We start from the raw sequence: 23,075 nt of genomic DNA on the forward strand, positions 1-23,075 counted from the left end.
ACAAACATTATGCACTCTCCCCTTGGGCAGTCACAATGCTCTGCTCTTCTATCAGGAAACAACAACTTCTTGCAAGTTTCATTAAAGACCATCGGTCATGTAAGAGGCCAACACATTGCTAAATACCAAGAGTACTGTGTTCCTTCCACACCGCACATTGGTAAGCAGGACGTCACAAATGCACGATTCTTTTCATTTAAACACATTGCACAAACACCCTCTTTATACACGAAACCAGAAACATTCCAAGCAAACAATTCACCCTGTGAGACCTGCACTACTCAAACAGCTCTACACTAACGCTCCAGAATAAATGTGGCCTCTACTTGAACTGTGGACGGGTGCTGATGGTATTTTTGTTTATCGGTGTTAAGGACAAAAGCGCTTAAAATCATTACGGATTAACAGCGGGCCATTTTACCTAAAACTGGCCTGAATGATTCCTTCATTACTTTGCAATACCATATGGTCGCCCTTCTGTGACACAGAAGGCAACATGAGCCTATGTGAGTGGATCTTGTGGATGTCTATGCGGCCTGTCTGGACACTTAGTTAAACATTTTGAAGTAGAAATGTCTTCACAAAGTTGTGTGGTTAGTCTTTGCAATAATTTGTTCACCTTTACTGAGGCTAAGATTCATATATATGCTACGCCTGACAGCACTCAGAACAGACTGTTGGGCTTGGCAGCCTGTGGAGTAGGCTACTGGGCCAGGAGAGGGAGAACAGGGCAGTTTCCCAAGAGCGTCTGTCCAGCTTTACCCCAAAATGGGCCTACCTGTCCCTGGCTATGGAGGCTGCTGAATGTGCCTGGGCCTGGCAGACTCCCAGGCCGCCGTAAGCCCTGCGCATAGCGGCTGGGATTCATCCTCTTAGGCCCAGAGGGAAGGGGATTTAGGACTTTATTTAGTGCCATTTAGAAACGATTACCCCTTAACTGCAGACTTGCCATCCAGTAAAAGACATTATAGATAAAAGAATACCCCAAACAATGCTATAAGATCAAAAACAGAGGTAAAAACATAAATTAACAAAGCTGAAAGCGGGCAGAAATAAGGCAATTTTTGGGTATGGTGACATGAATAAGCTGTTAGGATGAGCTGGAAGTTTGTGATAAAATACAAGAATGGCAGAAGTTAGAAAGAAAATAGAAAAAAAAAACATTAAAAGAAGTAAGAGATGAGCAGCTGTTGATGAAATATAGCTCGGTGTGGCAATCCTATAACATGAGACTGACTTTATTTATGACTCTTCATATAAGAGACCAGATGGGTTTTGTGTCCTCGTATTTTCTGACATCCAATCAGCATCCAACCCATTTAACACCACAGAGTGGGCTTAGAGTCACACCAGATATCTTTGTTTAAGGACATTGGGATATATCCTTTAGTGATCTGCCATTTCAAAAGAGACAAAAGTGCCCAATCCTTTCAAATGTAACCACAATGGGACGCCTCTCTCACTCTCCTTTGTCATTCACTGTGTTCTGCTGGCATTTAACCCTCTCTTCATCTGTGACACCCAAGACCCGTTAACCCCAGTTGGCTTGAAAACACAAAGGGCCAGCGAGCCGAGCACAGGCAACCCAGGTTTTACTGAGCTTAACAATATTTAGGGTTCTGATTGTCTGGTTGAATTCCACAACGTGCTACACAGCTGCTGTTATGGCGATAGGAGGGTTTTAGGGGAGGGTCTGTGTGTGACTGAACGACTTCTGTGCAGACACTCCCCGCAGTGCAATTAGGGCCCAGAGGAGCTCCAGGCCTTTGTTTAAAGTGCCTCAGTCTATAAAGAAACACTACCACAAAAAATAAATAAAAACTGAAGCCTGTGGGGAGCTCTATGGATCTGCTGTCTTTGGATAGAAGATGACGTATTTGTGGCCACTGTGTTCTATCTCATTACATTCACACAGACCTAAGACAGGCCAAAAGGCTAAACATCGAGCTCTCTGTCGCTTCTGAAGCCTCTCCGGTTCTTCATACAGGCAGGAGCTGAACTGCATTAACTGCTGGAGGTGTGGCACATGATGTCACCTGTGAGTGGCTTAACTTAAGAATATCAACAACAGCTGAGGGAACACCACCTTCCGCTCGTCCACTGAGTATACTATAATGTCATTAGCTCCTACACCTTGGCTGTACTCTGCAATCTGCATAATAACTGGGGAAAAGTCCACACAGCTTTCTCATATCTTCACTAGCAGCCTATTAGCATGCAAGGGTGCCTTTATCACTGTATCGTGTACAAATCAGCTGTTGACTTAAGATACTGTGTGTCCAATAAGAGCTGCATAATCACAAAAAAATGCATGGTCAGGCAAGTGGACATATAAAGTCTTAGCAGTAGAGTGCACAGGGGATGACTTTTTTCTGTAGGCCGACGCAGACGTTAGCATCATCCTGGTTCTCTCGTCAAATAACCAATAGGTCTTTTTCTATTGGTTTTTGGACTACTATATGAATGAATATTTTTATTTTGAACATGTAAACATAACACAACAAAAAAAAAGATATACACTTACAAGCAGACAAAAAAACTACAGAAAATAAGATCTGTGGCAAACAAATGTTTATGCACACGTTTAACAGCAAGATAATCTTAATAAAAGAACACCACTAATGATTTTTTTTAAGCCTAAACACAAACGAGAATACCCCCGTAGTGAGCCCTAAAGCACTGAAATGACTTAGCATGTAGTATCTCAGGTTCCCTTGTCTCATAGTCTTTTTTGAATGGGCTTTTGGTTAGATGCTTGAAATAAGGTCTTTGGTTAACAAGAGCGTAAGAGAACTTTCACTTTTTGATTTTTAGAAAATGTCTGATTCTGTTTTTACAGTGTCCAATTTATTTATATGTGTAGCTGCAACAGAGAGAGTCATTTCTTGTTTTATTTTAGTGGTGACATTGTCATTTCCTGTGGTGTTTAACAGTCTAAGTGCTCAAGGCAAAGTGCTGCACAAAGAAGACAAAGACTTTGTTGATTTTGTAGTTTTTTTTTTAAGAAAGATATTAAAAAGTGCAAGAAGATGGTTACTATCACAATCAACTTAGTGCGTACCTCCACTTTTCAGTGGAGTGAGAGAGGAAGAACACGGTTAAGGATAGGAAGACATCAACATATAGAAAGCAGTCAGTTCCTAGTGACAAACACCAGTGCACAAGTAAATGGGTGGAGAATAATTTTGTGGTTGGAGGGCTTTGAAATGAATAAGAATGAGTAAATGCAAGGAGGCCAACACTGTCCCAGCTGCAGATGTAAGCCAATGACTGTAAGATATATTTTGCATACAAATATAAAAGAACAAAGAGAACAGGCTATGAATATCATTAACCAATACATGGTTACTGCCAGTCAATTACAATGTGTGTATACTACTCTAGCTAGCTGGGAGATGATCCTTAAGCAGTCACCGACCAACACACTCTGGAAGCAGCACCTGCTGAGGATGAGGCACAGCTGCTAAAATTAAGGCGCAGAGCTGTGCCGTTACTAAGCAACGGTACTGCAGAGAATTCCTCCATCTTCCTGCCTCGAGAGTAGCGTGTGTGTGGGGGTGTTTCAGCGTGAATATAACTGCCCTGCCGAAGGGTAGGTGAGAGGGTGAGGGTTGAAGTTTGCTTAATGTCATCATGATTTCGTATTGGCTGTTTGCATGAGACAAAAGAGTGGTATCTTGGCATTTAAGTTGCTATGAATACACATAAATCTGTGCTTTTTTCTTTTATATTGTGTTTGTGCATACCAGTAAGTGAGAGGAGAGGTTTGGAGTCACATCGAGTCTGCTCCGTTTCATCTGTATCTACAAGCTTTCAGGAAACATGCACAAATACAGACAAAATGAATTCAGAGTATTGACAGAAGGCTCTCTCTGTCTGCGTATGTAACGTTTAGCATAAATTATGTGCGTGGCTTCAAAAATCCTGAAAGTGGTGTTTCTTTTTAAAGAATATTTGGCTGAACAAAACATTCAAGCATCATAAACATTTGTTTACCTGAGAGCATATTTTCTGCAATAATCCAAAATCAAATGGAAAAACCCCTTAGGCTTTTTGATGCTGCAACCAGGGTTAACTTTTGAGTTTGCCTACAGAAAAATGTCATCCTTGAGCCACTCTATTGCCAGAGGTAAAATGCTAAAATTAGGCTATGATGAACTATGGTTACATGACTTTCAGAAAACGTGCACAAATACAGACAAAATGAATTCAGAGTATTGACAGAAGGCAAAGTCTGTCTGCGTATGTAACGTTTAGCATAAATTATGTGTTTCTCTACCAGCTGCACACAAAGCCACAGTGGTCAGTTTGACCTTCCTACTTCAAAATGTCCCACAAATCAGAGCAACAAAAGACTGTGAGGGTGCTGAATATGACATTTGTCTTTTTAAAACAACAACCATATCTCAAATTACAAGTTTGGATTTTGAGAGGAAACAGAGCACTGGGATAAGCTTTAATTTTAGCCCCTGTTGACAGTGACAGTCGCTTATCTCGTGTTTGCTCCGAGCTATCTACTGTTTTTCTGCAGACAATACAGAGGAAGCGGAGAGGGATGTCAGAAGAATGTGTTTGTATTACTCTTGTGATAGCATCACTCCTGCCCTTCATACAGAGGCAGGGTTTGGGGGGGTTGGGTAGGGTGATAAAGGAACATAGCTATGGTCCTTCAAAGGTGAACATCTGATCAGTGATCTACAGCCGGTATAACTCAACTCTGAGGCAGAAGAAAGAAGCCCTGCCATAGCTCGGAGCAAACAATTGGGTTTGTTGCCCACACTGATGGATGTTTGTGTTCCATTATGAGGCGGAAAGAAAGATCCAGCAGAGTCTAGGAGTCCGACCAGACTCACAATGAGGACTTCTATTTAAACAAGACTTCAACTGGTTTATTTTGAAAAACAAATCTTCTAAAATGTCCCTGATTCTTTTTATTTGCTTTAGTTTGCTGCCATGGTTACTCTTTTAGACCCTTTCCAGTCTGTTTCTTCTATTCAGATCTTGTTGCTGTCATTCCTCTGTGGCAGAGGGAGGCCTTCCTGCCAAAGACAAAAACAACGACTACAGAGAGGGGTCACTGGAAGACACACAGAGAGGAGGGAGAGGCAGAGAGCTGAAAACCTTTCTGTATGGGTCCCTCTTCTGAAACACACAAAAACCCAAGGGGGTGATGACCAGGTTTCTGGCAAGGCAATAAGGGGTTTACCATGAACTCAGCTTCCTCAGCTATTGCTTGTCTGGCCTTGTGGGAGGACACAAGAAGAAACCAGATCTCAAAAGGAGGATGTGAGCAACCATGAACGAAGCGGGAATCTGACTTTTTTTCCATGACTACTTGTGGGCACAGACAGAGGCTGTAGCCGTTTGCCTAACGTCACTCTAAAGCCAACTTCTCTCCCTCTAAATCACATGACAGTGACAAACTGCTGCTCCAGTGAAGAAAAGTGGACTCAACAGCAGGGGAATAAGTCCGGCCACTGTCCAGAAAAACAGACACAACCTTTATCCGCCTGCTTGAACCGTCTCTCCACATTCTTTCCAATCCCACAGGGTCATAACTCGTCTGACTTCCTCTGCACGTTACTCATCCCCCTCTCTCTCTTCTGAGCGGGAAGGTTTAAAATTCAAACCTACTCCCGCCCCTCTCAACTAAACTAGAAATTCTCGTTCCCATCTGAGCTGAGAAACACTTTGACAAGATATCTAATGCCAATCAAAAGTGTTTCCTTTTCTTTCATGTGGTCTCACTCACAAAAATGTAGAAAATGCATGCAGAACCAAACACATTTTATGTCCTACATCAAGTATGCACAACGAAGCATAACTCAAGTATTGATCCAGCAATAATTGTCATATCTGCACAATCTGTATATCAACTCATTGATTAAAGGCACTGCAGGAGTGGGGGTGGAAACACACCAGGCCTGGACTAGTTGTGAGTGAGACAGGAATGTCTTCAAGAAGGAGCAAGAGCTGTATAAATAAATAAAGGTGTCAGTGCACTGGGGGACACCCTGAGTAAAGAGGGGGTGGGGTGTGGAGCAGCCTACAGAGGGAGCATCCCCTCCTCATCTTGCAGTTTTGACCTTGTAGGATGGAAGACAGATGGCTATTTTATGGCTGATGCCTGTGTAAATGTCAAAGCAAACCAAGTCCCTATATGGGATATTAAAGCGATGTGGTCATACACATTAAAATAAAAATTAAAAGGTCGCTTGCTGTTTTTTGGTAAAAGAAATGGGTATACGTCCAGAAATATAGGCTGTAGTAGGTTCAGGGTTTTAGGGTTGACACATAGGGCCTATAAATGCAAGATTTTATCATTTCTCTGTGATTTTCAAATGCAGCCTACCTCCTTCAGCTGGTCAACCTCCTGCCTGACGGCCTCGTACTCGATCTCCAGGTCGTCGTACTGCTGTTTGAGCTGCTGCTTCTCCTCCAGCACCGCCAGCCCGTACTCCGCCGCCTGGATCTTCTCGTTCGTGGTCTCACTCAGCTCCCGGGAGAGACGCTCGATCTCGGCCCGCATCCACTCCGGCGCGGCCTCAAGCAACAGCATCGCGTCGGGGTAGCCCTGCTCCTCCACGGACATGGTCGGTACCGGTAACGACCAACCAACGTACGCCAGCTGATCTGCGACAAGAGGGGGGGATGCTGGGGCGTCTTCAAGCGGTGTAACCTTGAAGAAGCGGTTGCTTAAATTCGTCTGTACTTAAATTGCATGATTGTTACGCTTGCGTTTCTCGTTGCCGGTCTTGTTTCTTTGGTCATGTAGATGACTCGGTTCAATTATCTCCGACGGGGGAGCTCGTTGTTACGTCCTAAAAATGCTCCATCGCTGAGATACTGCAATTCCTTCACCTCTCCCCCGGCTTGTTGGAGCATTTGCGCCGGAGCCAGGAGCACCACCAACTGACAACACCAGAAAAGAGGATGTGCAACTTCTGGTTCTTACTTTCAAAATAAAACTCTTGTCAGTCAAAATATGCTTCAGACCAGTGGTGGAACAGTAGCAATAATAATAACAATAATAATAACAACAACAACAACCACGAATGCTATAAAATGTAATGATAATAAGTTTAAAATGTAACACCATCAACTAATAATGTTAAGGGTAGGCTTTCCTACAAAATTGAGTTTTTAGGAGCCTCTTATAAGCTTCAGTGGAGTACTCAAAGTACTCAGTCAATTACTAGGGTCAAAGTATAAATACTCCTGGCCAAATATTACTCCAATACAAGTGAAAGTTGCTGAGTCAAAATATTATTTGTGTTAAAGTACTGGAATACTTGATTTATAAAATCCTCAAGTACTCAAAGTAGCTTTTTTCCCCCTTTTTACAATAAAATGCTTATTGAATATGCTGCAGACCTATAGAAATGACGATAAAAACACTATTTGATTAAAGGAACACCTTTTTTTAAACTGCAGTTCTTGTTTGTCTCTCTGTTTAAAATAACTGCTCGCTCAAAACAAAAGTCTTGTCATCCTTTGGCCAGTGCCTTGTTTGGTAAACAGTGGAATTGCTGTAGATGCAGTTTCTTTGAAAAATAATATATAAAAATAACATAATAAGATAAACAAACTACCTCAACATTTAAGTGGGAACGTAACGTGTAAAATTACAGCAAAAATAAGTGTCAGAGGACTTCTATTTTATTTTGAAGGCACAACCCATCAACATCCGGTAACTTCAGTGTCTTGTTGAAATGAGACGCACCTACGCAACCAGCTGGGACAGCGCTTACACGGCGGCAGTGCTTGTCGGGAAGTGTAGTTTTTACAGGAAGTAAAGCCAACGAAAGGGGTCTGCCCACGCCAGGAACTGAACTCATTTCCCAATAGGCTTTGCTAACTTGCTTATGTGGAGCACGGAAATCTCAACCCGAGCCGTTTGTGGTTTGTTGTCATAGAAATGGAGTGAGCTGAGAGGCTAATAGCCGCTCTGTTGACGGTGGCCAAATGTATATCTGCTGCCATCTGTCGGAAAAAATAATGCATTAATATTGTATTCACACGTTTTGTCCCCAGGGCCACACACGAAAGGGCCTTATTTACATTAAAACTCGCTTGTTGCACCAGTCGTTTCCCATTATATTTCTATTGCTTCACTGTAAATTAATTAACCCAAGATTGTTCACAGTCATGTATACATTTATGCTTTTAGGAATTGTATTATATATGTGGAAACTCGCTGAGGCTACCTGGTTGTCCATGATCTTTTTTTCATGGCAGGACAAGCTTGACTTAGGTGTGATTAATACAATAATAATGGCTCATGTTTGCTCACTGGGACACCTCATGGCACAGAGAAATCATTAATGTTGTCAGTCACACCTGTGCTTTTCCTGCTATGACCACTGAAAACACCTGCTGTAAAAGGGGTCTTTGTGGAGTTCTGAGAGTAACTTGCACAGCTCACTAATTGCAGTCTACTTCACTTTAAACTTTTTTTGACATTGGAAATACTACTATTTAGAAGCTGCTTTATATTTTAACTTAATTATATCTTAGATGACAGTATTGTAGCCAACTTTTTACTTCATTGCATTTCATTCACAACTACAATCAAATTCCTAAACAAACCTATAAATGAACTTATAAAATATGCAGTGTAGCCTACTGTTAAAGATTAAACTACCTTACAGTAGGCCATATAGTAGCATGCATTAATGTACGTATCAACAGTCCAGTAGGATATAAATACCTTTGATATTTCAAGTACATTTTGCCAATAATTCCTCTTCACTTTCAGTCGAGTAATATTTTGAATGCAAAATATTTACTTGTAAGGGAGTATTTTATAGTATAACATTGCTGTTTTAACTTAAATTGCAGACTTGAGTATTTCATACATGAAAGCTTTTATGCTGTGACAAGTTGTTTTGCAGCAGTATTGCTGTAAACGGAAGCAAAGTAATGAATCTTGCCTGTCAGGCTACATCTGTGAGGCAGAGCGGGTTTATAATAGATGTCTGGCTGAAGCAGACTCCAGTGAGTGAGTTTTAGGAATATGGACATACACCTTAAAGATTTTGTCTATAGTTACAGATAAGAGTTTACTCACCCTACAGATTAAATCTAAAGCACTACCTGAAGCAGCTGTCTGTTTACAGCACATAATCTTTTCCATATGATGTCACCCCGGTGAAAACACAGCATTTCAGAAAACAAAATGAGACAATAGAAAACACAACAACATTTCACTGAATGGAAAAGAGGGGGAAAAGTATTTTTCATATTTTTAATCGTAACACCAAAACCTCATTAGAATTGAGCTGGATGCCAACATGTTGTGAATGTTTGTTCTGTTTTCTTCATTTGTTCAATGAAATGATAGTGTGTTTTCCATTGTCTTTATTTATTTTTCTGGTTTACCTTTACTGTTGTTCAGAATCATATGGCTATGCTATGGTTGGTTCTTAACTGAACTCTGCTGTATTTGTCACAGTAAGACTGGTATGCCTGAAAATCACAGTCATGCCTTTGATTAACTCTGGGCCTTATATCATTCTATAGCCAACATGTACTGTAGTACATGTCATGTGTTTAGCTAGTAGTAGTTTAGTTTAGTAGTTTTGTGTTGACAGAAAGTTTCGATTGTGTTTCTCTCTGTTACTGTTGGTGCTTTCGGATAACAAACTTTAAGCAAAAGTAATGGACAAATTGTTGAAATATATTTGAAAATTTTTCTGAAACCATGCAGACCAACTGAAAAACCTTTGGAGATGTGAGTATTTATCTATATTACTCAGAAATTGTAAACTGTAAAAATCAAGATGTTGTAATTTTATTTTAATAATTTTATTCACTCATATAAGATAATATAATATAAGATATATGATTTAGTGGAAATACACAGTACATACGGTATATGGAGACTGCTCATACTATGTTGGTCAGTTATGAATTATTAAAACCAGTATTGGTAAGGATAAAAATAAAAAATCCAAAAATTTAGGTGGCATTGTACAACATGAAAAAAGCTGAAATCTCTCCAACAAATACATGTACTGAAACAGGAATTCAGGTTTGGATATTAAAAAGTCAGTTTTTACTACAGGGCAGCACATGATAGCACTGGGATTATTGACTTTAAAGTCTCTCCAAATGCTGTACATCATAGACTGGTCTCTCCCTGCTGACCTGAACCTAACCAGCTTTAGCATGGTGTAAGGTAAGCCAATCTACTTGTTATGTCTCTTAAAACTGACTATTTGTCGCAGTGGGGTATGAGAGTTAAGCTGTTATGAAGTATGTGGATATCAGAAATCCTCTGAACTCTCTTTTGAGAAAAATCCCCAATGTATTTGTACTCATTCACAAAAACAGACATGCAATTCATCAATCAAGTATTGTGGGCATATTGAGAATCTGATCATGTCTTTACTAATGATAATTTATGCATTAACAGACAGAATATATGGATTACTGTAACTCATAACAGTCCAGCAAGGAGCAATAGGGATGGGACTACAGCATGAGTTTCTGTTGAGGAGTGGGTGCTCTATTTTATACTTGTGCAGTAATAAGATTAGTCTAATCCAACAGGAGTCAGGAATAGCCTGACACTCCCTCCGCCCCCCACCAGAGTCCGGACAGGAGGAACCTGTTTATTACAAGGGACACAATCTCAGTTACTTTTCAACACATTCTTGAGGTTAATTCATCTACATGCTTGATCTGTCATCCTGATGAGAAAGATGACTTTCTGCAAAGGAGTACACAGGATCCTGTGGGTTTCTTGTGTCACCCCACCCTGCTACACAGGGATAATCTGAGACGAATCAAATCAACCGAGGCCAAAGGATTGACTTCCTACAGAGCTAGAGACAACGTCAGAGTGGTGGAGTTTGATGCAAGACGGGTTGGTGGCTGCAGCTGTGAACTATTTGTGTCCGTAGATGGTGGTTACAAGCATCTCGACTCAGTAACTACAGGTAAATCTTTTTTTTTTTTTAATGTTATGTTTTATACTGTATTTTATCATTGGATAATTGGTATTTCCTTGTTAGCTCATTCAAATTTGATTCTTTTCCCCTTGGTCTTGAAGAACAATAATTGTAAGGAATTGGATTAGGTCTACTTTACATATGATTTATGATGTTGATATTTGAGCAAAATGTGTATTTGTAATTGGTTTGCCCTAACTTGTCTTGTCATGTATAAAAACATATAGATCACTGAGACATTTACACTTCAAAAGTAATAAAATCCAGATTTGATGACTTCTCAAAACTTTTGATAGCACTGTATTTGTATTTTTTATTTATGTTAAGACTCTATAGCACAATTTGTTCACAGAATGCACATGACAAAGTGTATAATATAGTGTAACCAAGCAGATATATGTGTGTCCAGGCTCTGCTATGACTGTGGATGTGAGCCTAAGTGACTGTTCATATGGCACTCCATGCAAAGACAAGTGGTGGAGCTCTGATGGAATTCAGTAAGTAAGGATGGTAGTTTGTTAACAATAAAATGTATCTGTTGGTGACTACAGAAAGACTACATAAACGTGCATTTCAAATGTGCCAGTGGCTATTTTTATTCTAATGCCCTGAAGACACAGTTTCAATGCCAGACAAGGATTAGACACCTGGGTGAGCAGTCACCACTGATGATCTTAACCATGTAGATGTCACAGAATAACCTACATTTGGTGGAGTCTCTGTGCTGCACTACAGTATATAAGGATATGGAAACTTCTCATAGGATTTTCATAGTATTTTGAATGTTTACTGTGCGTAGAAACCACTAACCCAATAGCTTCTTGTTACATGTTCAGATTGAGAGCAAATTCAATACAATACAGGTCACTTACATTGAACAAAAATTTAAATGCAACACTTTGCTTTTGAAACAAAAGACCTAATACCTTTTATATGCACAATAAAGACTCTCAATTTTGTTCACAAATTTTTAAAAATCCATGTTTGTGAGCTTTTTGCCAACTGCCATGGAAAACAATTCAATATTAAAGTATTTGAATGTCATGTATAGCAGTAACTGCATTAATGTATGAGTCATCCATGGTGATGGTTTAGGTAGTTTTGGAGAACTCGTCCTTAACTGTTTGCATGTAGGCATGTAAGGAGGTGCCAAGCTTTATAAAGGTTAAGATACTGCAAGATCAAGACTTGTAGATGTTGTTGACTTGTAGATGTAGATGTGAGACCAAAACCTTTAAGATGTTTAGATTCTAGTCTTAGATACAGCTGTATGATGTGTGAATTATGCTTTATAAGAGTGAATCGCTGTCCTGTGTCTTTAAGTTGATGGTGTGTCTTTGTCCATGTTCAGCTTCTTGGATCCATATGGCTATGGTTCATCGAGCTTATTTATTATTCATCAAAATTAAGATTTTCCAAGATTTTTTCCACATCATCAACATGATACATCTACCTGACGAGTGTGGTATATCAAGATGATGATTTAACACCATGGTGTTAAATCATCATCAGTTGTTGCCTGTAAAATGAATGTTCATTTTATTTCCATAAACCAACTCCAATGTCTTTTTTGAGAATTTTGTAGAACACCCAACCGGCCTCACAACTGCTGACCATGTGTAAGCACACTAGCACAAGACTTCCACATCTGGCATCTTGACCTGCAAGATCATCTGAGGTCAGCCACCCAGACAGCTGATGCAGTTGTTTGTGTGGCTGTGTGTTAATATAAAGGTCCCTAGCTTTCTCACAATACTGGTTGGATGTACCACCAAATTCTTGGAGAGGACACTGGAAACAGCTTGAGGTAGTAAAATGAACATTCAGTTCACAGGCCACAGCAGAGCTGTGGCCTGTGAACTGTCAAAACTTCTGACATCTGTAGTATTGTTTTGTGATAAATCAAGGCACACGTGCAATAATCATGCTGTTTAATCTGCATCTTGATACACCACCCCTGTCTGGCATATGGGTTCTGGATTATGATAGCAAAGTGCTCACTAACACAGGTTTAAGCAAAAAAAAGTACTGGAGTCTTCATTTCAACACATGAAAAATTGGAGCAAAAACAAAGGTGTTACGTTTATATTTTTATTCAGTGCATATTACTTACCATTTTAAAGTAAAATTTTGAGTAATATCAGATTTGTCTTCTTTTCTTTCCCCCTATAATAACTCCAGTCAGAGCTCCCAGGGCCAGATACACAATATTAGGAGAAGCTATTCGTTACATCGTCCCTGGACATATGCAATGCTCAATCGGCTGTGGAGGTCAATCCTGCAAGTATGACAACCCAAGTTACTGGAGCGATAACCAACAGGCCATAAAAGGCCTCTACTCATCCTGGTACACATGCTTGTTCTACTTGGGTAGTTATGGTACAAAATAACAGCAGTTTTCCAAATGATTCATTTCAGCACCTATATACACCACTAACTTCTTTCTATTGCTTTAGGGTTACTGATCATCTTCTTGCCATGTCCCGACCCTCAACTGAAATCATTGAGAAGTATAACATCATCGATCAGTTCAGAAGGTACACACAACTTTGTTTCAGGGTCTGTCAGCAGCTTCCTGGCTAAAGAACACCCAGCACCTGAGGAGATGACAATAATGAATTGTTCATGTCTCTGTCTGTGTGTCTGTGTCAAGGAATGGTATTAAAACAGTGATCAACCTACAGATACCTGGTGAACATGCCAGTTGCGGAAACCCTCTAGAACCAGAGAGCGGCTTCTCATACCATCCAGAGGTCTTCATGGAAAACAACAGTAAATGCTGTACACAGTAATCATTGATATATCTGTATTGCTGCTTGGGATTAACTGAAAATGTCTTACCATTTCAGTTTATTTCTACAACTTTGGCTGGAGCGACTATGGGGTGGCCAACCTCACTGCTGTGCTGGACATGGTAAAGGTCATGGCCTTTGCACTGCAGGAAGGGAAAATAGCAGTCCACTGCCATGCTGGCCTGGGCAGAACAGGTAGATTTGTAAGAAATGATGCATGACATGTTTTGACATTTCAGAACAGTCTAATATTAAATCTGACGTACAATGAAGGGTCTCTTCTTTCTTCCCTGCAGGTGTGCTGTTGGCATGTTTCTTGGCCTATGCTACCAGGATGACTGCTAACCAGGCTATTTTATTTGTACGTGCTAAACGGCCAAATTCCATCCAGACCCGAGGTCAGCTGAACTGTGTCAGGCAGTTTGTCCAGTTCCTTGCCCCTCTGAGGAGTGTGTTTTCCTGTGCCGAGCCTCGATTCAACCCAGTGACCCTGTCCCAGTACCTGAACCGCCAGAGACACATACTGCATGGCTCTGAGAGGAAGGAGCTGAGGCACCTCCCAAAGATTGTCCAGCTAGTGTCTCGGCTGCTGATAGACATAGCAGAGAACCGACAAGTGATTGAGGAAGACATTTTGGAGGCTCCTGATATTCATGACTTAGAGATGACTCTCAGCATAATTGAGGAGATGGGCCCTGAGATGTTTTCAAAGCAGCCCCGCTTACCAGGCACGCCCACTTTACCCAGACATTTCAACGAGCCACCCATCTTCTACCATCGCAAAAGTCTGAGCTACAGTGAGTCCGACTTGAGACGACTGGGCTCACAGCTCAACCTCCTCACACAACCTCTCAGCACCGTGACACAGAGTAATGCAGAATTGTCCATTACCCCAACTAAGGCTGCTGTCACTGGAACCCAGAGTCAAAGTTTTCATAGCAATGTGTCTGACGTTTCTCAAGGTTCATTAGGCTCACTCTGGCAAGTCAAGAATGTAGAAATCCAAAAAGATGTATCCATTCTGCTAAAGAAAGTGAAGCAGAAAACCATCAAACGGAGTGAGTCCGTTGGAAACCGTGAACCTACCAAACAAGGTAGCATGCTGTCCAGATGGAAGGCAGAGCAGAGGGAAGAGTTAGTCATGAATGGGATGAAGCCTCAAGTTAGAGAGGAAGAGCAATCAGAGAAGTCAGAGGTGCCCTTTATTACGCTGCAGTCAGAGTTGTCTCTGGAGGCCAGGAGGTTGCTGGTGGCACAGTCCCTAGCGGTGGACCTTTTTCTTGATGGGGAAGAGGAGCACAAGAGCAAAGTCTTGTCCTGGCAGGTAACTGACCAGTAATGTGGTAGTATTTCAGGCATATTGTCAAAATAAATTGTTGGCATATATTTCTGCACACCAACGTGGGTGTTTTGTCACAGTTTGCGACATTTCCTACCATGTTTTCAGTGATTAAACTGGTATTTTATGCCAAAACATGATGTTTTTCCTACCTTAAGCAAGTGCTTTTTGTGCGTAAACCTGAATATATGTTTACCACAACATTGTCACAGCATAAATTGAAACAACAATTGAAACAGACAGACTCCAGTTCACAGCCATAAAAAGGTATTATTTCATGCACACTAGTCCAAAAGTTGCAATCCTTCCCCTGACATGAAATGTTATTTTGATTTGGCAATTCCTTTTTTTTCCATATGATACATGACATACAAATATTAGTTATCATATTAGTTTTATGCTCTAATTTTAGTGACTCCTGTACACAGAGTAAAAAAAGACCCCCTATGTCTAAAATAATTTCACTGCAGAAGATTTAAAAAACAGCTAACAGCAGTTAGTGGCTAAATCAAAGAAGAAGAATAGCAGCAGAAAATGTCTGCAAGTTGGGGAGTTAATGAAGTCAGGGAGCTCCTTATCCTCAAGCAAGATCAGCCAATAAATGATTATAAATGCAATGTTACAATATTGTTTGTAAAGCGCTGACTATGCCAACATTATCTGTCACATATGAGGCCCTTGTCGCTGTATTAAAGGTCAGGACCGTCACGCCTCTTTTGCTTCTGCGATGTCGGCATACTGTCTAAATAACACACTAGAGCGACATAATTCTGGCATTGTGTGGTTCTGTGTAAAAATACAAAGGAAGTATAAAAAAAGGACTTTGTAGTGGCCTATAGCACAATTTCTATGTAAATAGGGCTAAAGATGCTATTAATTACATAAAAACTCTTCACACCGCTGCTATGACAGAAGATGTCTAAATAAGTTGCTTCAGTAGTGCACAGGCAGACAGAGTCTAACATGACTCCCCGAATGTGTGCAGGCAGAACTGAACCTAGGCGGTGGCTGGGAGCGGCTGTGTATGGAGCGGGATCCCTTCATCCTCACTGGGCTCATGTGGGCATGGCTGGAGCAGCTCAAAGAGCCGGTCATCTCCATCCAGGAAGCCAAAGCTCTGAACCCCAACACTGATGCTCAAACTGTCCTCAACACGCTTGACCAGGTCAGTTTATACTCTGGCTTAAAACAGCAATACTACTAAACCATGAAGTTCTCAAATTAAAATATACATATTTTTTTGTTTTCATCTCTTTCCAGGCCTCCAAACAAACATTGACGTGTATACTAGATTGTATGGCTCATATGCTGATGATACCACAAGAGGTTGAAAATGCTTTCCTTAATCGCACTATCAAAGCTTTCACCTGGGTAAGAAGATAATTACACTTCATTCTTTAGGATTCATTTAAACAATTTAATTACCTCATCACTGATGTTGTGTCAACAACTTGAGTCCTGTTTCCCTTTGAACAGATGAAAAATGACCCTGAGGATGGCAGCAAAGTGTACGAGTCGATGACTGCAGTCCTACGAGGTGTTCTTGAGGATATGAGAAATGAGGTCCTCGTAAAAGACGAGACACCAACGTCTCCGTCTTCCTTCACTTTAACATAGGGACTATCATTCATCTATATGTGGTGCACTGACTGTATCTTCCATGTGGAGGTGTGAGAGAGGAAAGGATGGTTTTGTGCCTTGTGACAAACTTATTTAATATGTATAGACTTTTTCAAGATTTTGTCCATTTGTTTGAACATTAAATATGTGTATTAACATTCATGGTATGTAGATTGTCACTAATACATAACTAATACGCCTCAGTATTTTCTTACCTCGGTAGTGAGTGGTGGTAACATATTGAAGAACAGGTGACCAAAATAAGTATTTTTTAAAAGTTATGCCTTAAAACTGGTCATATTCAACAGCAAATACCTCAAATGTAGCCCAAGAACAATATCCAATTATATCCAAACAACATTATAGACATCTCATTCTTCACAAATATGTTGATCACACAGTGTATCAATGCCTTTCTTTTCCATAACCTAGCATTTCTCATCTGTAATAATTGTTACGTTGTTTTCTGTAACCATAGACTTTTCAAAGAACATTCTGATGTCAGTATATATGATGAACAATTAAGATAAAAGCAAAAGTTCCTCCTTTCAGTGTGTTGTGCAAACTGTTTGTAGGCACCTTTTTGTGGAGCACCAGTGCTCAGGAGGTGAAAGAATACGCTTTTAAGACATCCTTGCCATCTTTCCCTTCTGTTGAGGCCACGATGCCCGAGTAGTCACAGGCAACATGAGTGAACCCTCTAGAAAACAGGACACAAAACATAAAGAAACACAATTAGGAAATTACACCAAATACAGAGAAAATACCTGCTTTTAGACTGTTGCCGACACTTCAGACCAATAGAAAGTACACAATACCTGGACATTGTGTGAGAGCCACCCAGTAAATGATATCGACTCTCCAGGGTCAATCCACGGTCTCTGTCATTTCTCCAAGTCAGCACTCGTAACGAGAGGTCCTGGGACGCTGTGACCACACGGAAGCTATCCTGTAAATGTGAAGACACCTTTATTTGTCTCTTTTCACACAGAGGCTACATTTTACTGTATAAAATAAATAATTTCAATGGGGGAAGGGATATTTCTTTGAATACCAAATGAGAAAACAGCCTACCACACATATAGAAGAGATGGGCATAATATGCTCTTTAAAGCTTGCAAGCAGGGCTCCTTTCAGAGAGTAGACCCACAGCTCCTGGCCAGATGCCAACACTAAGCAGTTACTGTCCTTGGCCTCTAGGAGGATGTTTGAGGACCAATTCAGTGTCAGTGGGAAGGACTCCACCTGCTGGACTAAAATGGGACTCAAAATCAAAACAGCACAAGCCAATAATAATTAGAATAAAAACAACTTTTAAACCTCTGAACTTCAGGATTAATTATGAGATGTAGTGTTGTACTGAAAATTTTGGGGTACATACTTTCACACAACCTGTAGTAATTGCATCTATTATGATTAGTATTTACCTGCATTCCCATAAAGACATTTTTATAACATTAAAGGGACACTGTCATTGTGTATTTTGCTTATTTCCATTAATGACTGGCAACACTTCAAGACATTTCTAATACAGCCACAGTGGAATTCAAAGGGAAAGTTCACCCCTAAATCAAAAGTACTTTTATTTTTCATGCATGCCTCCTTCTGCGTGACGATACAACTGTGGGTTGTAGTTTGCTAGACAGAAAATAGTTCCCACATTAAACTGCTCACAACAAGGTCTGTGGATTATCTTGAGTGACCAGGTCATGATTTCTGGAAAGAGACATTGCTGTTGAGTTTTTGAAATGTATTTTTTTTGGCGCTTTGAGCACCAAAATATGAATTCCATTATCTTGGAGAGAAGACAGACATCTCTATAACCAATATCTTCAGCATTCAGCAACTCACACCAAAAAATATGTAGACAGATAAATAGAACTGTCCCTTTAAATTCCAATGTGGCTATATTAGAAATGTCTTAAAGCTTTACCAGTCATCCATGGGGAACAAGCAAAATACACAATGAAAGGTGTATCTTATTTAGCAGTATCCATACTGCCAGACAGAAAACGCCTGAGGTTTATAGTGGATGTTCCCAGAATGATTCAAAAACTGACTGCAGTTTTCTGATGTAATATAATAACCTTTACCACATGTATAGCATATCAAAGTCAGTCTGCACATATCTCAGTCCTCACCCTGGATCTCTGTCTTGTACTTCGTCTTTTTAATGCTGACATCGAAGACAGTGAGGGCTTTGTTGTTTGGGTGCTCGTTGTGGTGGATGATGGCCAGTCTGGCAGGCTGGGTGGGTATGAAGACAGCAGCCTGGCACCCAGTGACTGGCACAGACTGGCACAGAGGATCTTCGTCCTCAGATGGCGAGGTCAAACTTTCAGTGTAAATCACCTGCCAACAAACCAACCAACAGATATCTAGAAAAATGTGTATGTAATGTTTCACTGTTCTCATTTGCAAACACCTATTTTCCCCCAATGTGTCGTTCACACTGAGGTAATGTGGAAACACAGACCAGAGCAGGAAACACAAATAAAAAGTCAGGCTGTCAAAGACAACAAGAAATACCTTTGGACTTAAATCATCATTGTCCTTGGTTCCAGCAGTGATCCATTTCTTGTCAGGTGAAACTAGGAGTGTGTTGACTTTAAAAGAGTCACACACCATTACACTGGACTTTTTAGTCAAAGCTGAATCTGCGAGTGTGCACACAGATCCCTGACTGGTTCCAACCTGGGAGAGAAAGAATAATGCTTACTTTGCCAAAAATAAAAATCTACAATATTTTCAGATTTACAAACCCAGAAGGTTACTTACAGTCAGAAACCAATTCTTGTCTATATTGTACTGTAGTAATGTGCAGTGTGGAGATCCAGCAGAGAAAGAGGCCACCTCCTGCCCAGTCTGACCCTGCCAGGTCTTGATGAGGCCTGTGGAGTCCGCTGTGACCACAATTTCATGCTGTTCATCACAAACAATCCCCGTTAAAGGACTCTGTGCAGGACTGCACCACAGGAGTTCACCCTGAGAGAAAAAAAAGGCACAACATCAGGTGGATGTCTGGACGAGGGTATTTATTCCAGAAGCTCAGGGCTTTCAACCAAGCCCAGAGAACTATTGCTGAAAATCAGTTTTAGTAGTGTTTAGCTGGAATGAAACCAGTATACACACGGCCTGCAGTGGCACATGGCTGCAGTACATATCTCTTATAGCTTAGTGTAGATTAAAACAATAAATAAATAATAAAAGCAGTATAATGCCAGCATTCAACAAATGTTACTTTCACCTCTGGGGTTACTTTGTTTTTGTTTTTTTTATCAGTTACTTATCTTAAGTTACAATGAATTTGTAAAGGAAACGTTTTTCTTGCATGCCTCCACAGTGAACGAAGAATCCAAAAAAACAGAAAGTTCTTGATGAACTGAAGTGAAAGGTTAAGCAACATTGAGCTACAGCCAAACTATATCAAGGTATACAAACTCTCACACAACTCATGCAGTAATCCAATTATCATTTATCCATTTGTATGCTCAATACTTTTCAAACTCACACACGATTACCCAGGCACATTACCTGTCCGTGCACGAAATTGTTTCATCTGATGTGTTTTAAATAGTAACATTTTAGTGTAGATATATGTGTTCAGAAACTGGATAAAGGAGACTTTGATTATATTGCACGAGTTTGCAAACAGATTTTTCTCTTGCTATAGTTTTTGCTGTTGTTAAACATCGTCCTCTTTACTTCAATTCATAAAGGATTTTCTCTGTTTTTAGATTCTTTGTTTACTGTGGAAACAAATCCACGGGTTCTCCACAAATTCCAGGTAACACGTGATGTGTAACTGATATACAAATGATTATTTTGTGGGTGTATTCTTTTAATAGTGAGTTTTACATGTTTCTAATGTCTGTAAATACTGTATGAAGGTAAGACAATAAATTCATGACTGACTGAAATTCTGTGCCTCCAAACAAGCCAACATTTTGCATGATATGATATACTAAAATGCAGAATGACATGCTGAGGGTGTTGCACTGACATTTTGGACATCCCATGCTCGGACTGTACCATCAGTCGAGGCGCTGCACACTGTGGCACTGCATCTCCAGATGTTAGGAAGTTGAGCTGAATTCCTCTGCAGGTACACCAACCCCACCACCCTGCCTGGTGTGAGACACAACAATGAGACATGAGAGACATTATGAAGTCCTGCAAAGGAGATTCCAGAGAGAGACAGCATACCTGTGTGTCCTCTGAGGCTTTTGCAGGTGTAACCTCCTGACCTGCCTTCAGTCATCTTCGCCTCTAAGTGGCAACGACGCAGGAAGTATCTCTTCCATGAGTGATTGACATATTCACTCCCCAAGACAGCGAGGTTACAGAAACTCCAGCGCTGCAGACACATTCTCCTGACAAGAACACAGAATCTGATGTTCACAACTTTTTTTAAAACAAGTAAACAAATGCACACAATTGACATTAAGCACTAAATACCATAACATAAAATACATTTCAAGAAATACAAAACAAAAGGCAGGGGACCGATATTTAGAACTTCAGTCCAAAACTGTCAGTGAACAGCAATAAACAAGAGACTGCCCCTCATGGGTCAAGGGTGAAAAAAAACAACAACAAACATACAAAACAAAAAAACAAAGGAAAAGGAAAACACTTATGGGTGGCAGACTGCCAGAATATCTATCAGTATACACAGGATGTCTACCGGTATGAGACACTTACATTTAATGCTTTTGAGATCCTTTCAGAATGATTTAAAAAAAAAAAAGGGTTAAAATATTTTTGGACAAATCATCTTTTTCTTATTCAAGCATTACAGTTTAGTATTAAGGTAAGCCATGTGCATGTAGTCCAAGACTGACTGTAGGAATATTTTTTATTAGAGTGAGTTAGGTTAATATACAATTCGCCAACAATTCGTGCATGCACCTATAAAGAGAAAAAAGCAGTATCAGGTGCAAAGTTTTGTAACTTAGAAATGTGGACCTTCACACAGAAGAGCTACACTCATTTTGAGGAAAAAATAATTAACAAGATGAAGAAATTAAATGAGATCAAGTGTTTGTGGCAATGAAGACCTCACAATTCCTAATTTAAGGCTAGTTACTTTTTAAATTGTGTGGAATTTTTGTGTTTGGCCTAAATTCAACAGTCTTACTGCAACAAAGAGCCACATCTATTATTGATAAGACTGATGACTATGATCACACTGACGCACTGTTTTTCAAATCCCAAACAATAAAATTTAATGATTTAGTATGTTATAAAATAATGCAAATAATGCTAAAAAGGGATTTAAAGGAGATGTATTTCTTATATTTCTTGTATTTGTTCTGTTGAACAATGTTAACATAAATTTTAATGCAAACCATTTTTTTTTTTTTTTTTTTTAAAGGTTAACAGCACTTTTTATTAGGTTTAAAGGATAAACTGTTGATTTTGTTTATTGGTCTGCAGTTTGTTTTGGTTATACATATTGTATAGTGAGTGATGGCTGAATGAAAACAATACTAAATAACTTTAATACCCTTACCCTAATAATAACCTTTTTAAGGACCTACAAACACCCTGATACAATGTTTAGAAATTATTTGATTTGAAATGTTTTTCACAGGTGCGTCACTTTACATCGTGACGTTGTAAAACAAACAAAACAAAATGAAAATACAGACAATGCTCACCTCCATAGCCAAGGAGTCTCAGCAGCTTCATTCCAATCCTAAAAACATAATATTGTTGTCAGACACTGACAAACTTTTGGGATGTATAATAATAATTTTGCTATTATTCGTTACTTCCGCAAATTGGACACTCCTTACCTTACACACACTGGAGACGCTGATTAAATCCTCCTCGGTCAGGAAAGTAAAAATATGAATGAGACAGTCACTGATCAAGTGCGGCTGATGAAGATCCATACTGACATCAATAACTTTGCACCCTCGTACTAACTAGATTTCTGCTGTAGCCAAAAGCCACAGCAGTGAAATGTTTGGGCAAGCTACGGAAGGAATACAGGGACAAGGAGGTGTGGTTTGTTTAGCTTTTAGCCTGCAATATCCTGACTGCGCCACCAGATGTCGCCATTATAAAAGGTAGTTGGTCCGGGACAGAGGCGCACGACAGGTAGCGCGCACCGGATGGTTTATAAAACCAAGAAATTGATGAAAATTACTTTAAAAATAAACAAAAAAATCCAACTTGAAATGATACTAATGCGTGTATTTATATAAGATAAATGTGTGATTTTACTACCTGCTCTTAGATGGAGAAATTATTAATTCTATTACTGGGATAATACTAATATTTTTTTAAAAAGTCAGTGCTTCTTACTTCTCTCTGTCTTTCTTTAAAAAAAATATTGTTTATCTGCAGCTTTTTATGTTT

At 39.9% G+C, this 23,075-nt stretch overlaps 3 protein-coding genes across 5 annotated transcripts in view; 1 reads left to right on the forward strand and 2 right to left on the reverse strand.

Annotated features, from left to right (window-relative positions):
• Positions 1-6,900, reverse strand: part of LOC121946470 (protein bicaudal D homolog 2-like) — a 48,075-nt gene extending 41,175 nt beyond the window's left edge. For all 3 annotated transcript variants that reach the window (XR_006106024.1, XM_042491035.1, XM_042491034.1), the window contains exon 1: positions 6,353-6,900. Coding sequence is in view for 2 of the 3 variants with exons in the window: in XM_042491035.1 (XP_042346969.1) it covers positions 6,353-6,592 (240 nt within the window). In the remaining variant the exon portion in view is untranslated. The remainder of the gene's footprint in view (positions 1-6,352) is intronic.
• ptpdc1b (protein tyrosine phosphatase domain containing 1b) lies at positions 6,591-16,703 on the forward strand. Its single transcript, XM_042491026.1, has 10 exons — positions 6,591-6,619; positions 10,774-10,870; positions 13,100-13,302; positions 13,412-13,492; positions 13,609-13,727; positions 13,805-13,942; positions 14,044-15,071; positions 16,072-16,251; positions 16,347-16,457; positions 16,563-16,703. Exons 1-10 carry the CDS (start codon positions 6,591-6,593, stop codon positions 16,701-16,703), a joined length of 2,127 nt encoding a protein of 708 aa, XP_042346960.1.
• On the reverse strand, positions 15,337-22,708 carry fbxw12 (F-box and WD repeat domain containing 12). The gene is made up of 10 exons (XM_042492124.1): positions 22,508-22,708; positions 22,370-22,407; positions 20,913-21,079; positions 20,710-20,834; positions 19,485-19,691; positions 19,236-19,400; positions 18,848-19,058; positions 17,781-17,959; positions 17,525-17,655; positions 15,337-17,406 (listed from the first exon to the last, which is right to left on the reverse strand). Exons 1-10 carry the CDS (start codon positions 22,604-22,606, stop codon positions 17,307-17,309), a joined length of 1,422 nt encoding a protein of 473 aa, XP_042348058.1. The 5' UTR covers positions 22,607-22,708; the 3' UTR covers positions 15,337-17,306.
• Between the last annotated feature and the right edge of the window lie 367 nt (positions 22,709-23,075).

This window comes from Plectropomus leopardus, chromosome 8, assembly GCF_008729295.1.
Source record: "Plectropomus leopardus isolate mb chromosome 8, YSFRI_Pleo_2.0, whole genome shotgun sequence".
In the NCBI taxonomy this organism is placed as follows: Eukaryota; Metazoa; Chordata; class Actinopteri; order Perciformes; family Serranidae; genus Plectropomus; species Plectropomus leopardus.

Excerpts from the sequence above, each read along its gene's own strand:
- ptpdc1b (XM_042491026.1), top strand. The coding sequence starts at position 6,591 with ATGGTCGGTACCGGTAACGACCAACCAAC. Across the intron at positions 13,303-13,411 it reads AAAGGCCTCTACTCATCCTG|GGTTACTGATCATCTTCTTG; the intron begins GTACACATGCTT and ends CTATTGCTTTAG. Across the intron at positions 13,728-13,804 it reads GGTCTTCATGGAAAACAACA|TTTATTTCTACAACTTTGGC; the intron begins GTAAATGCTGTA and ends TTACCATTTCAG.
- fbxw12 (XM_042492124.1), bottom strand. The coding sequence starts at position 22,606 with ATGGATCTTCATCAGCCGCACTTGATCAGTGACTGTCTCATTCATATT. Across the intron at positions 19,401-19,484 it reads ACAAGAATTGGTTTCTGACT|GTTGGAACCAGTCAGGGATC; the intron begins GTAAGTAACCTT and ends TTTCTCTCCCAG. Across the intron at positions 19,059-19,235 it reads ATGATGATTTAAGTCCAAAG|GTGATTTACACTGAAAGTTT; the intron begins GTATTTCTTGTT and ends GTTTGTTGGCAG.